This window comes from Pipistrellus hanaki (genome assembly GCF_964339955.1).
Source record: "Pipistrellus hanaki genome assembly, chromosome: 8".
Lineage (NCBI taxonomy): Eukaryota > Metazoa > Chordata > Mammalia > Chiroptera > Vespertilionidae > Pipistrellus > Pipistrellus hanaki.
The window spans coordinates 28,347,971-28,360,981 of record NC_140510.1 but is presented as its reverse complement, the minus strand read 5'-3'; the positions used below and the strand labels follow the sequence as shown (position 1 = coordinate 28,360,981).

General features: G+C 38.9%; 1 protein-coding gene across 5 annotated transcripts in view; it reads right to left on the bottom strand.

Annotated features, from left to right (window-relative positions):
- Positions 1-13,011, bottom strand: part of MBD5 (methyl-CpG binding domain protein 5) — a 348,517-nt gene that overhangs the window by 25,014 nt on the left and 310,492 nt on the right. For 4 of the 5 annotated variants that reach the window (XR_014795804.1, XM_084893024.1, XM_084893023.1 and 1 more), the window contains 3 exons: positions 7,119-8,141; positions 5,389-5,597; positions 581-1,789 (listed from right to left, as the gene is read on the bottom strand). Coding sequence is in view for 4 of the 5 variants with exons in the window: in XM_084893024.1 (XP_084749150.1) it covers positions 581-1,789; positions 5,389-5,597; positions 7,119-8,141 (2,441 nt within the window). In the remaining variant the exon portion in view is untranslated. The remainder of the gene's footprint in view (positions 1-580; positions 1,790-5,388; positions 5,598-7,118; positions 8,142-13,011) is intronic. The other variant, XM_084893026.1, reaches the window with a different exon arrangement.

The window sequence follows — 13,011 nt, the reverse complement described above, 5'->3', positions numbered from 1 at the left end:
TCCATATGCTATAGAGGCCCAGGACTTTTCCTGAAAGGAGACACCATTCTGACTTCAGATATTACCTGCTGCTTCCAGAAATGGCTGCAACCCACCCTGATTTTACCCTCTCACAGGCTCCAAGGGTCACGTGTAAGCACACGGAGGGGATGCTGCCCCCTGGCACTTCCTGCGGCATGGAAGGACTCTTCCCTCTGCCACACTCCTGGACTCCAGTGGCTACCAGACTTTGCCCTACTCACTGCCACTTGCCTTCATCTTCTGCATGAAGGATGAAGAATTAGGACAAATGCAGGCAAGAAAGGCAGAGTTAAATTCTGGCCATCTGGTGCCTGGGCTAGAACCACTCTGAGCCTTGGTGGACTCTACAGATGCTTTACAACTCACCCCTTGGCGATGGGACATTTCGGTACCACTAACCTTCCCCTCTTCACCTTATGCTCCAGAAGTTTGTGAAACCCCAATGAGTCATGAAGAATCCTAATTTCAAATCCAAAGAATCCAAAGTGATAATAACAACAAATAATAACTGATATCTGAATAAAGGCTAGTATTGGACAATGGATAAATATTGGTATACCTTCCTGTCCTCAGGGCTTTGTTGGCATAAATTGTGGACGTCGTCTTCTCTTACTAATTTTCCAGGCCAGGAAGTCAGTCCTTTGATTTGGCCCCAGACCAAGTCGCCAACATTGAACGTCCTTGGCCTATAATGTATCAGCTCGTTTGAAGAGGGGGAGTCTGGATTCCGAAGGTCCTCTTCGCTACTAATGCTTTTAGCGTCTGAAGGGCTAGGCACACACCCGTTCATGCTTTTGGCATTGAAGTCTCCATTGTAATGGATGTAGTCTTTGACCAGAGAACCTTCCAAGCTATTGGAGGAGCTTGGTGACTGCTCCCCCAGGACCAGGTCTTGCTTTGTGGTGCTCAGCAGCTCCCCGAAGCCACGACCCTGCCGAGGTCTGTTCCCGTTGATGTGTGCACATCTCTCCACAGTGTTCTCTAGTCTCTCCTTGAAACTCATCATAGTTCTTTTGTAGTTATTATACCTGAAATTCTCCTCCAGAATTTTATCCCCCTGACAGTTTCTTGGTGGTAACAGTATTGGGTGCTGTTCCCCAGGCAGAAATGGCAGTGTAGAGACATTGTTGGGCCTTTCGTGACAAGGACTACTGTGAATATGGCCTGGATGATCTAAAAACTCCTCGCACTTCCACCTGTTCCGGTCCCCTCCAGGGCTCTGCTCCCCATCCCACTGTTTTTTGGATGTGTGGCAACTTGCTGACTTGAAATATTCAAACCCATCTCCCTCGTGTGAGTTTTTCCCATGGTCCGGATTTCTGGGCAGCCGAGGCCCTCTTGCATTCCTCAGCCTACCATCGTGATCGACACTGCCCATGTTCCGTCCATGAATGACTGCACTGACAGCACTGGGGAGACTTAACGGGTCACCAATTGAAGCAGTGAAGGCACTCATGGCACTCAGAGCTGGAATGGGGCTGATCTGAGTTGTACTGTTGACTGCTGTGGTGATGACAACCTGCATTCCTTTGCTGGCCGCATCAACAACGGCCTTATAGATGGCATCTACGGAAGCATCACCTTGGCCCCCCACAACGAGGCCATCCTTCACCTGCTGACCAAGAGATGGGTCAATCCTCGGTTGTAGCTCACAAGCTGTATCTTGGAAAGGTGGAAGTGTAGTGTTCGGATTCTCAGGAAGTGCTGTGAGCCCCGGCTGAGTGCTTATTCTTTTGTTTAGGAGAGCTGCATCTTCCTGCATTCTCACCTTAAAGAAATAGAACAGGAAGCAGTAAGAGAGAGATAAGTAAATTTAAAGACCTCAAAGATCTACCAGAAGACAAATACATATAATGGGGAAGAAAAATGACTCAAAAATGAAATTAAAAAGTTACTCTGTATAGAAAAGCTTATGTTTTGATTATATTTGGGTACTCTTTCTTTGGTTAAAATAATTCAACAGATTTATTTTTAATCATTATTACTAAACATCCTCTAGAAAAATTAAAGTTGAGGCTACTGGACAAATACGTTTTCAGATGATGACTTCAAGTATTTAGTATCATTATAGGTTTTGCAAATTGGGATTCAAAGAGAGAAGCGAGCCAGTCACCAACACTGTTCAAATTACAAAGGGAACCAGATTTTGAAAATGATTTCTACTGAACTAAGTGAAATACAACAGAAGATAAAACAAAACAAAACAAAACAAAAACACACACACTCTTCTTCACAACAAGGTATTTCTAATACACCACTAAAATTTTAAAGTCTAATTTTCAACCTTACCAGGCATCAGCTGAGTGATACCCCTGTGCTGTCACCAGTGACAATGGCTCCTTATAGAAGTGATTCTCAGTTGGGAAGAGGTGAAGGGAGGGAATGCCACAGGGAAGAATATTAATGCTTAGGACAAGAAGGATGGGTGCAGTTTGGGAAAGTCACTGAGGTCACTCTAACTTCACCAACCCCATCTAAGAATCGCTGCTCCAGATCTTTGATACTTGGGATGTCACCCCCACCCCCTGGATCACTCCCTTCCGGTCTTCCCATCCTTCCCAACTAAACCAGAACCTGGGAGCACCAGCACATCAATGACTCTCTTGCCACTTTCCTCGGGTCTACACCTACCAGACAAAATCCCAGTCCTGAATCAATTCAACTGCCTCATCTAGCTATAGCGAGGGTGCTGAGTCTGTGATGCTTCACCACTATTCAGATTTCACCCACTTCCACAAGCTGGCTGCTGTACTGTCTCTGGAATCATTCTTAGTAGATGGCCTTACTTCACACAGAAAATGGAGTTCATAGGCTAAGAATTCTCACAATTCTTATACTCTGCTCCTCCCTGGCTTCTGGCGGCACATACTTCTGTGCAACTTTATCCCAAATCCTGTCCTGCTTCCCAGGGTCAGAGGGGCCCCTTCTGCTCTCTGAGAGCAAGTTCTCCACTTGTGCTTTGGATCCTACTCCCTCCTCAGGGATCTTGCCTTACCTATTATCCCTTATCCTCTTTATGTTCTCTTTTCCACATTAAAAAAAATAAATTTAATGGTTAATAAAATTACTTATGTTTCATATGTACCATTCTAAAATACACCATCTGTATATTGTATTGTGTATTCACCACTCCAAGTCATCTATTCCCCCTTTATCTATCCTCTTCTAATCTCCCAACCCATACCCTTTCCTTCTGGTAATTATCATCTCTTCTTCTTTTTGGTTTCTTTTCTTTAGCATACAACTATGTGCATGGCTTTCAAATTACAAAGTTTGCAATCAACCTATGCCTGCCTTGGGACATTACCCTGTTTGTCGTATGCTCTTTATCGCTCAGTTTTTGTTTTTTTTAAAAAGTTTTTCATCTACACTCTTTAATTCCCAACCGTTTTCATCCTTTCATCCACTGCAATCTGGCTCATGCTCCCACTACTCCATCCAAACTGCATCCCATCAAGTCCTTGGTGACGCGCTCACTGCTGAATCTAATGGCTTCTCTGCAAGCTTCACCCGCTTGTTTTCTCCGTGACATGGTTGAACACTTCCTCTTCCTTTCTAAAGTATTTTATTACTTAAAATGTAAATGAATACTTTTACATTGTCCAAAAAGGCAAAAGTTTTCTTTATCATTATGCCCCACCCAAATCTGTACTTTGCTATCCTACTGCAATCCAATTTCCTTTCTTAGAAGTACTATAGTAATCATGCCGAAACCGGTTTGGCTCAGTGGATAGAGCGTCAGCCTGTGGACTCAAGGGACCCGGGTTCGATTCCGGTCAAGGGCATGTACTCTGGTTGCGGGCACATCCCTGGTAGGGGGTGTGTAGAAGGCGGCTGATCGATGTTTCTCTCTCATCGATGTTTCTGACTTTCTGTCCCTCTCCTTTCCTCTCTGTGAAAAATCAATAAAAATATATTAAAGAAAAAAAAGAAGTACTATAGTAATCAGTGCTGGAGAGCATCCTTGCAGACACATATTTTTAATACATTCAAGTGTGTAGGTAGATATCTAATCTTTCTTCTTTCCTCCCTCCTTTCCTTCTTTCTACCTTTCATATAAATGGTATTGTATTTTACTTTTCTTCTGCAATGCTATAGTATTGGAGTCTTGCAATCTTGTGGACCTTAACATATCAGATTATATAAGTCTAATTAATTTTTTAAAATATATTTTTATTGATTTCAAAGAGAGACGGAGAGGGAGAGAGAGAGAAACATCAATGATGAGAGAGAAGCATTGATTGGCTGCCTTCTGCATGCTACACACTGGGGACTGAGCCTGCAACCTGAGCAGGAATTGAACTGTGACTAGGAATCGAAATGTGACTTTCTGGTTCATAGGTCACTGCTCAACCACTGAGCCACACCAGCTGGGCAAGTCTAGCTAATTTTTTAAACTAGATAGATGGATCTACCATACTATATTTAACCATGTCCCTACTGATGGATGTTTAAGCAATTGTAATGAACATTTGAATTGTGCCTTTTTGTTCACATCAAAGACTTCTTTAACACAGACACATAGAAGTTAAATTTCTGTGTCAAAGGTCATGTGTATTTAAAAATCTGATAAATCAAAGTTACTCTCCAAAAGGACTGTATCAGCATCTAATCAGACCAACAATATATATGATTTATAACAATATATATCATTATCCCACACCACTGTCAGCATGTTATCATTATATAACTGATTATTCTTTTCATGTTTATTAATAATTTATATTTTCTATAGTTATGCAAAATTTTCTTCCAGGTTATCACTGTCTTTCACTTTGTTTACAATACACTTAATCATACAGATTTTAAAGGTTTATGTATTCAATTTTGTTACTTTTTTTTTACTACTTTGTTTTGTGTCTTCTAAAAGAGCCTTTCCTACCCCCAAATTATAAAAACATCCTATTTTTCACCTTATACTTACTTAGTGTTACTCTTTCCATCTAGCTCCTAAATCCATCAGGAAGTTATTCAGTTTATCTAACTAAGAAGAAGACCAAGTGGCTGAAGCCAGGAAGAGAGTAGAGAGAGCTGGGGCTGAGAGTGAGGCAGGCAAGGCAGGCATGTTAAGGATATGGATTTTAATCATGAGAGCAAAGGGATTAAACCCTCAAAAGGGTATAAGAGGGTACCAAGATCAGCTTTTACTAATAGCTCTAAGAGGACCAGTGAGATGCTTCAGACAAAATAAAATAACCTTCACCCAAAGACTAGGATGTTTAACAATATTCATGATAGAGAAATGACAGTAATAGAGGTGGAAGGGCATATACTAGTCACTTCCTTCTTCTGTCTCTGCCCAAATTAGTGTTTTTAAAAAAACGTAGACATTGGTTTCTACTAAAGTAACCCAGGGAAGGAGAGTACCTGAAAGTTCTGAAACAGACAAGCCATAGGGTTATTGTTAGCTGGGCAGGGCACTGTGGGCTGTCCTGGGAATGCCTGGAGGCTCGGGTACCCCTGGAGAATCTGCTGCTGCTGCTGATTTGGAGGAAACATCTGATTGTTGTTTAACAGCGACTGTAGATGAGTCAGTTGATGATTATTCAAAGTATTGTTTATTGAGGACATGTCACCTATAGTTTGGAAAACATAAAATGTTAAGTCAATGTGATTCTTTGCCTGTCTTTGTACCCAACGATTCCCGAAACAAAAACTAAAAACTAGACTTACATGATAAATATTTTTTTTTTCTTTTTCTCCTCAAAGTCTCACTAAGTGGTAAGGAAAGAGTATTTTACTATTTAATTTTATTTCTCATAATTAGTTTTTTGGTTTTAGGTCATGAGAGATGAGTCTTTCTCTATCCTTTAGCCAGTCCTTACATTGAGCTTCAGTGTTAAAAATTCCTTGAAACTATTTTTTATTAAAGCACCTACAATTCAAGGTAGAAATTAGCCCTAACCTGTTCTAGCAATCATAAGAATTTGATCAGATGATTAAAATAAGTGGATCTGATCAGGCCTTGTTTACAAAGTTTAGTTTTCTAGTCACAATCATCATGTTTTTAAGTAAAGGGTTGGTCACCTAAAATTAAAATTGTAAAGAAAGTGAACAATACAAAAAGAAATCATTGTCATAATCATTGAAAAAATATTATGTAATTAGATAGGATTAGCTAATAACTAAATTTATATTCAAAATTCAAAATAGACTTGTTTTGAAATTACACTGAAGTTATTTTGAAGATGATGTCATAGGAATTATTCTGTAACTTGAAATATATAAATCTAGTGTGCTTTTTTAGATTACTTAACTGCATTGAGTTCAATGACAAATAGAACTAATTAAATTATATTATAATGGTGCCCATAGGTCTGGAAACATATATATTTTTTTGCATACATTGAACATGCCCTTGATAATATCAAGTATATTTGCCGATGCTTCCAGATTTTATGGAAACCATCTCTGTACTTTATATTATCTTATATTTTTGAAATTGTTATTATCTAAATGTTATTTTCTAACATTTTTGTGACCTTATAATTTACATGAAGGATTTTGTTTTTAAGTCACAAAACTTTTAAAGAATAATACTGTCTGAGGAAATCTAGCAATAGCTATTGGGGCTATTTCCTTGAACTTGGATACATTTTTAACTTTGAATGTTTTTAATTCTGTTTATTGAGGGGTCATCTGAAAAACAAAAAACACTTCCTGAGACTGTTTCCATCCACGGTGCAGCTGCTCATACTAACCCTGTGATGCCACACCAACTAAAATCCAAGTAAAAGTTATTTTTAAGATGCACCTGTGCCTTATTATTTGAATAATAAGACTCTACTTGGCTTAAGAGGACGACGGGTAGGTTAGCGTTAGGTGGCATCAGAATTAGAAGATAAGAGAAAGCAGATTAAATTGGCATTTAGTATTTGCTAGGATAGGCGAGAAGAAAAAAGTCATTTTCATGTTTGTATAACGATGGTGGTGTGTGGGTGTTATTATATTTAGTTCCTGAAGCAAGCTGTGACAGAACAAAAACATTTTTTAAAAAATAGTGTGACAAAATGGAGTCTTTAAAAATGAGAAATTAGAATTAGAAAAACGTTTCGTTTGTAAAAAAAAAAATTTGTGAAAAAAAAATTTGAACTTACCAAGCAGACTTGTCCCCAGTAGAGGGTTAAGTAGCTGTGGCACCACAGAGTTACTGTTGAGTTTAGCTGGACCAGGTGTGTTCCCAGCACTATTAGATATATTCAGCAATGTTTCTGCCATTGACACCACTGCTGTCCCACCAAGTGTTGAGACAGTCAGTGCTGCCACTGCTGATGATGCAGTGGTTGTGGTAGTGGTGGCCTGGGAGGAGGTTGCTATGGAAACCTCTGGATGGTTAGCGGTGTGGGCTGATGCCGAGTTCAGGACACCTCCCAGCAGCTGGGGGTTCAAGGCCATTAATCCCGAGGCCCCAGGGACAGCTGGGAGGAGCAGGGGGTTGGAAGGAGCGTCACTGCCTGCAAAGCTGGGCACAGGGTTCCCCGGGGGGCTGGTTAAAAGGGCCTCAGCCCGTCCGCTGTCTGACTGATTGCTTGGCAAGTGGTCTGGCGGGGCTGCCATCTGTGCTAAGGAGGGCACAGGGGTGTGTGGCTGCGGAAGGAGATCTGAGATGGTCAGGTTGAAAGGTGGCAGGGGGAGCACGGCAGCCGCGTGGGCTTGGTTCTGAAGCAGGGCCGCTAGGAGCTGGAGGTGGACGGGCTGCAGGCCCTGCCCATCGTCCCCGGAGAGGAGAGCTAGAGCAGCGCTTACATTGGGGGTGAGGAGACCTAAGGGGTGGAGGTTGGTCTCAGACTTGCCTTCTCCCGCCGAAGGCTGGAGGATATGGAATAGGTTCTGGCTTAGGAGATGCTGCTGGTTCACTGGCAAAGAGAGAGGCAGAGGGCTGAGGAGGCTGGGGTTCAGGGGGTGTGGAGGATGGTTGTTGGAAGTGCTGTTGGGTGGAAAAGGCAGTGCGTGCTCCTGGCCGGCGAAGGGGAAGTCGCTGGGCACGGGCAGCGGGCCCTGCAGCGGGGCGCCGGCCGCCGTGGTGACGATGACGCCGTCCTGCAGGACAGAGGTGGTCTTGGTGATGGCCGGGTGGCTGGCGCCGGCGATGGCGATGGAGGAGGAGGGTCCCGAGCCGCCTGGGATGGACACAACACAGAACAGAAAGGCCACGGTTACTGGTGGGTGTGAAGGAAGGCAACCCCATGACAACGCATTGAAGATGCATTTCAGCTGATTCATTAGCTGTCACCTTTAGGGATTTTAACCAGAGAAACTGTGACCAGAGATGATACCTCACCTGTTAATGACACAAGTTTCCTTTGAAAAGTAAATTTGTTGGAGAAGTTTAGGTTACTAAGAAATAGCTTGTTTTTCACAGCTGGACAGAGTGAAGATGGGGGAATTTCTGTAGCAGTTAATTCGCTTGGGTTAGATAGAAGCAACAAGCCTTCATTTAAAAAAAAAATAGTTTTCCTTTTAAAAAAGTTTGTTTATTTGTAATACTGGTTCTTGCTTTTATTATAGTAAAAAAACAAAGTAGAATATGCATGAGCGTATAAAACAAAATAAAAAATGCTTATAACTATTTTAATATATTAATGTATAGTTTTTTGGACTTTACCCATCTGTATTTGTATACACACATATGTATACATATATACATGTATATATATATTCATATATATACATGTGCTACATATTTTAACAAAAATGGTATCATACTGTCAGTACTTTTTTCATTTATCAACATATTGTAACTATCTTTCCATGTTAACTCTTTTAACTACAGAATTATTTTACTAATATCATGTATGGATATACCACAATTTAATCAACATACAGCTGTGATATTTTGATTGTTTACAATTTTTTACATGGCAAGCAGCACTAAAAGTTTTAATTCATCTTTGTCAATATACTAAATTACTTTCTAAAGATAAAGTCTTGAAAGTGGAATTCCAGGAACAGAAGAGTTTACATATATTTAAAGCTTTGAATACTTCCTGTCAAACTGCCCTCCAGCAAAGTTAATCAATATACATTCAATTTCCATTTCTATAAACAGTGCATGGTAGTGCTCATTCTTACTAACATTACATTTTATTATTTTTTAAATCTTTGATAGCATACAGGTACTTTGCACTCATTATTCCTTAAGTCAGACAAGTCTTCACTCAAATAGCATTTTTAGTCTTGAAAGTCTTATCCAAGAGATGAAAATTCAGGAAATTTAATATTTAAAAATATAAAATTTGGTTGCTTGTTTTCAATCCAAGCTGCACGATAGAATTACCTGAATAACTTGAAAAGAAAAGAAAAGAAAAGCGGAGAGGAGAGGAGAGGAGAGGAGAGGAGAGGAGAGGAGAGGAGAGGAGAGGAGAGAAAGGAAGAAAAAAGAAAAGAAAAGAAAAGAGAAAAAAGAAAAGAAAGGAAAAGAAAAAGCAATGCCTTGGGCCCTATTCCAGACCAGTTCAAAACCCATCTCTGGGGCACACTCAGCCTGAGCAGAAGCATTTTTTCAAATCACCCCTGGAGATCCCGATGCACATGGGGTGGGTAAGGAGAGTGAGAATCACATCTGTTGAAAAGCAACCTGTAATAATTTTTTCATAAAAGGTTTTTCCCTAAGGAGATGCATTGTTTTATGTGATACATGCATTTGGCAAAATTTATTATTACAAGCATATGCATTTAATTTCTTATTAAAACATAAACATTTATATAGTATAATAAACAATACCACTGTCATTGAAAACCTAAAATAGTTCAAAAATTTACTGCTGTACTATGCCATCATAAGACATTTTACATTTGACCAAGTAACCATGGAGACCTTGTCCAAACACATAAAAATATTTCCATAGTTATAATGGCACAAATACTATTTTATCATCTGTTTCTAGCGAAATAACACAATAATTTTTCCTTTATGATAATATAGACTTTGTATTAATATTTTAAACCATGTAACATATAGATTGAGCATCTTATGTAAAACATTCTGATACATTTTGGCATTTTGATTTTTTCATTATTATGTATAACAAAGGGATGAACATCTTAATACATATACTTTCCTATCTTTGAATTTTTTCTTAGGAAAAAATTCCATCATTGGCATGATTGTTATGAGAATCAAAAATAGGAACATGAAAGGCTTGTGATATGTAAAAATCTATACAAAATAAAATGAGTTATTGTCATCATTACTACTGGCATTAGTATATGTAGTTAACAGTGGTGATGTGGCAATAGGAGTTAGTATATCCAACACATCAGCATATCCAACACTCCTTATAGAATGTCCCTATAGCAAAGCTTTGCAATTTTTCCCAGCTGTCATGTCTGCTTTTTTTTTTTAAGCTCTCAGTGTTTCATTTAGAATAAGATTTTAAAATGCCCACTCTTTAAAAGTATATAAATATTTATAAAATATTATCATAAAATAATGAGTATGTTCACAAAGAATGGGGACTGAGCATATCAAATGCTGAAATAGGCATGTGGCATACAATTCTTTAAATATTAATTCAGATTTGTAAATAAAACAATCAATATCTTAAACATTTCATTGCCTCTTAAATCTTGCTTCTATTTCCATAAATCGGTACTGTGCTTTATTTGCATCTAAAATCTCTTATTTATTGGTAATCACTTTCCAAGGTCTTCTCCCCTATTTGCTAAATAATAATGACTTATTTAAATGTACAGATCACCATTCAGAGCACATTTTAAAAATATTCCCAGCATGTGACAAAGCTTTGTAGAAGAAGGATTTCCGTAGAGGTTATTCTTTTTAATCTTTGTTTTCCAAGAGAAACATTTATATTTAAGATTCAAGAAAGTAGCCCTTTGGGGACATTATTCTAAAAGTCTCCATCTAAATATTATTGAAGAATGACAATATAGAAATGTAGTTACTTTGGATGTATTTTCACATTATAAACAAGATGATGGTGAAGAGAACAACTTTCTCAAGAGTAATATGCGGATGAAAGGCCATTTTTTTTTTTTTTTTACTTTCTTCAATTTTCAGCCAATAAGTGCAAACAAACAGGTATCCTCTTCTGAACAGAAAGATAGAAATGATTATACAGAAACAAAAACCAGGCATAAAAACCACAAAACACCCTGCCCTTTCCTGCAGGAACTCAGTTCAGCAATCTTGAGCACATAAACCTCCCTGTCTCTCTGTTTCTTCTTTCAAAGACACATTGTTGAGAGCTTATTATGAACCAGGAACTAATGTTCTTTTCATATAGCCAGTGTAACTGTAATGGCTAAGAGCTGTAATAGGTATATAACAGGAAGGCAATTGTAAAACTGAAGGTGTCAGGGAAAACTAAGCAAGTGGTAATATTTGATCTGGGATTTGAGAGTGGAAAAGGAGAGAAAGGGCTTCTAAGTAAAAGGAAAGTAATTAAAAAACAAGACAAGGAGGTAATAAAATGCATGGAGAGTAATGGATTCTTACATATCTTCGAGCAAATAAATATGACTGAAAATATTATATGCTGCTTTCCCAGACACACTGGCCCTGCCACCCACAGTTAAACATGTGCCTTAGACAACAGGTAATGAAATTTGAAATAATCTTTCTAAACCATTAAAGGCAAGGACCACTTCCTATTTTCTTCTGCATTCCAAGACCTAACCGTCTCACACAAGGTTGGCATTCAGAAAATGTTTCTTGCTTGAATTAATCTCTTAAGAGGTTCAGAAAACTTGCACTGATTTTCTAGAAATCAGATCACTTGCATTTGATGGATGTGTGTGTGTGTGTGTGTGTGTGGCATGTGTGTATGTGGAGAAAGAGAGAGAATACCACCCATTGGTGGAGAAAGTAATAACCGGACTCTCCCGATGCCAGGAGATGAGATGTTGGAAAGGAGGTGGCTGGAAGATGCCAAGGTACTTTAGAAGGCTCCCGGGTGGTCTAGGGAGTTAAAGTCTCCCTAGAGAGGAAGAGTCCTCACCAAGTACTCAGTTCCTAAGGTCGCTCACTAAGGGTTGGGGTCATTCAGAGGATCCTGGATTTTTATAGCTGGAGATAAATTGGAGGTTGCTTATTTCTGAACCCTTTAGGTAATCTTGAATAGGCACTCTCTGGTGAACCTACATCACAGCTCTGCATAAAATCCTTGTCTGTTGAAGCATTTGGAAAAACAATGGTTTTCTTCTTCCCTTTTCCCATTTCCTTGTCTTTTTCTTTTTACTCTTTTCTTTCCTCTTCCTCCCTTCTTTCCTGCCTGTCCGGCTATGGCTATCCACCTTTACTTAGTTTGCAGCCAAGATGTTTCATGCTTAATCTAATAAAATGAACAGTTAAGAGAGTTTTTGAAAAAGCAAACTATTCATTAACCAGTTAGCAGTTAAATAATCAAAAGGCAGCTGGGAGCCTGGAAAAAATAAGTCGGAGAGGTCCTTTAATTGGAAAAAGAGATTATTTCATACCAGCCAGCAGTACCATGGACTGGCATAGTTTTTCTCTTTGTCTTTGTTGCTTCTGAAGAAGAGAGAAGACATATAAAGCTACCCAAATAAACCTTCCTGGTGTGAGATCACGTGCCTTGATTCCCAATCAAAAGGTGAGTTTAGCATAATGAGGAAAGGACTTGCCCAGTTGGGTTGATTTCCAAATATAAATAGTACGCTTTGCACACACATATAGTTTCTCTCTCTGTGTGTATACAGAAATAGCATCAACAAAATTTTTCGAAGAAATTTTTAAGGCTATTTTCCTATTACTAATTTTCATTCTTGAGTTTTATTTGCCTCATTAAAAATGCTTTTCAAAACAAAGGTACTGTCTACTTCTTTAGATTTATCTTCTGTGACACCAATATTCTTTGAGAAAAGTCATTGTTCATATTATGCTAAAATTTTTAAAGGCTGAATCTTAACACATTGTGGACCAGTAGTTTTATTTCTAGCTTTACCCAGTGGCCAGATAAGTTTCTATTGAACGAGGACAAAAAATGTTTTACATAAATGCTAAAGGCACGC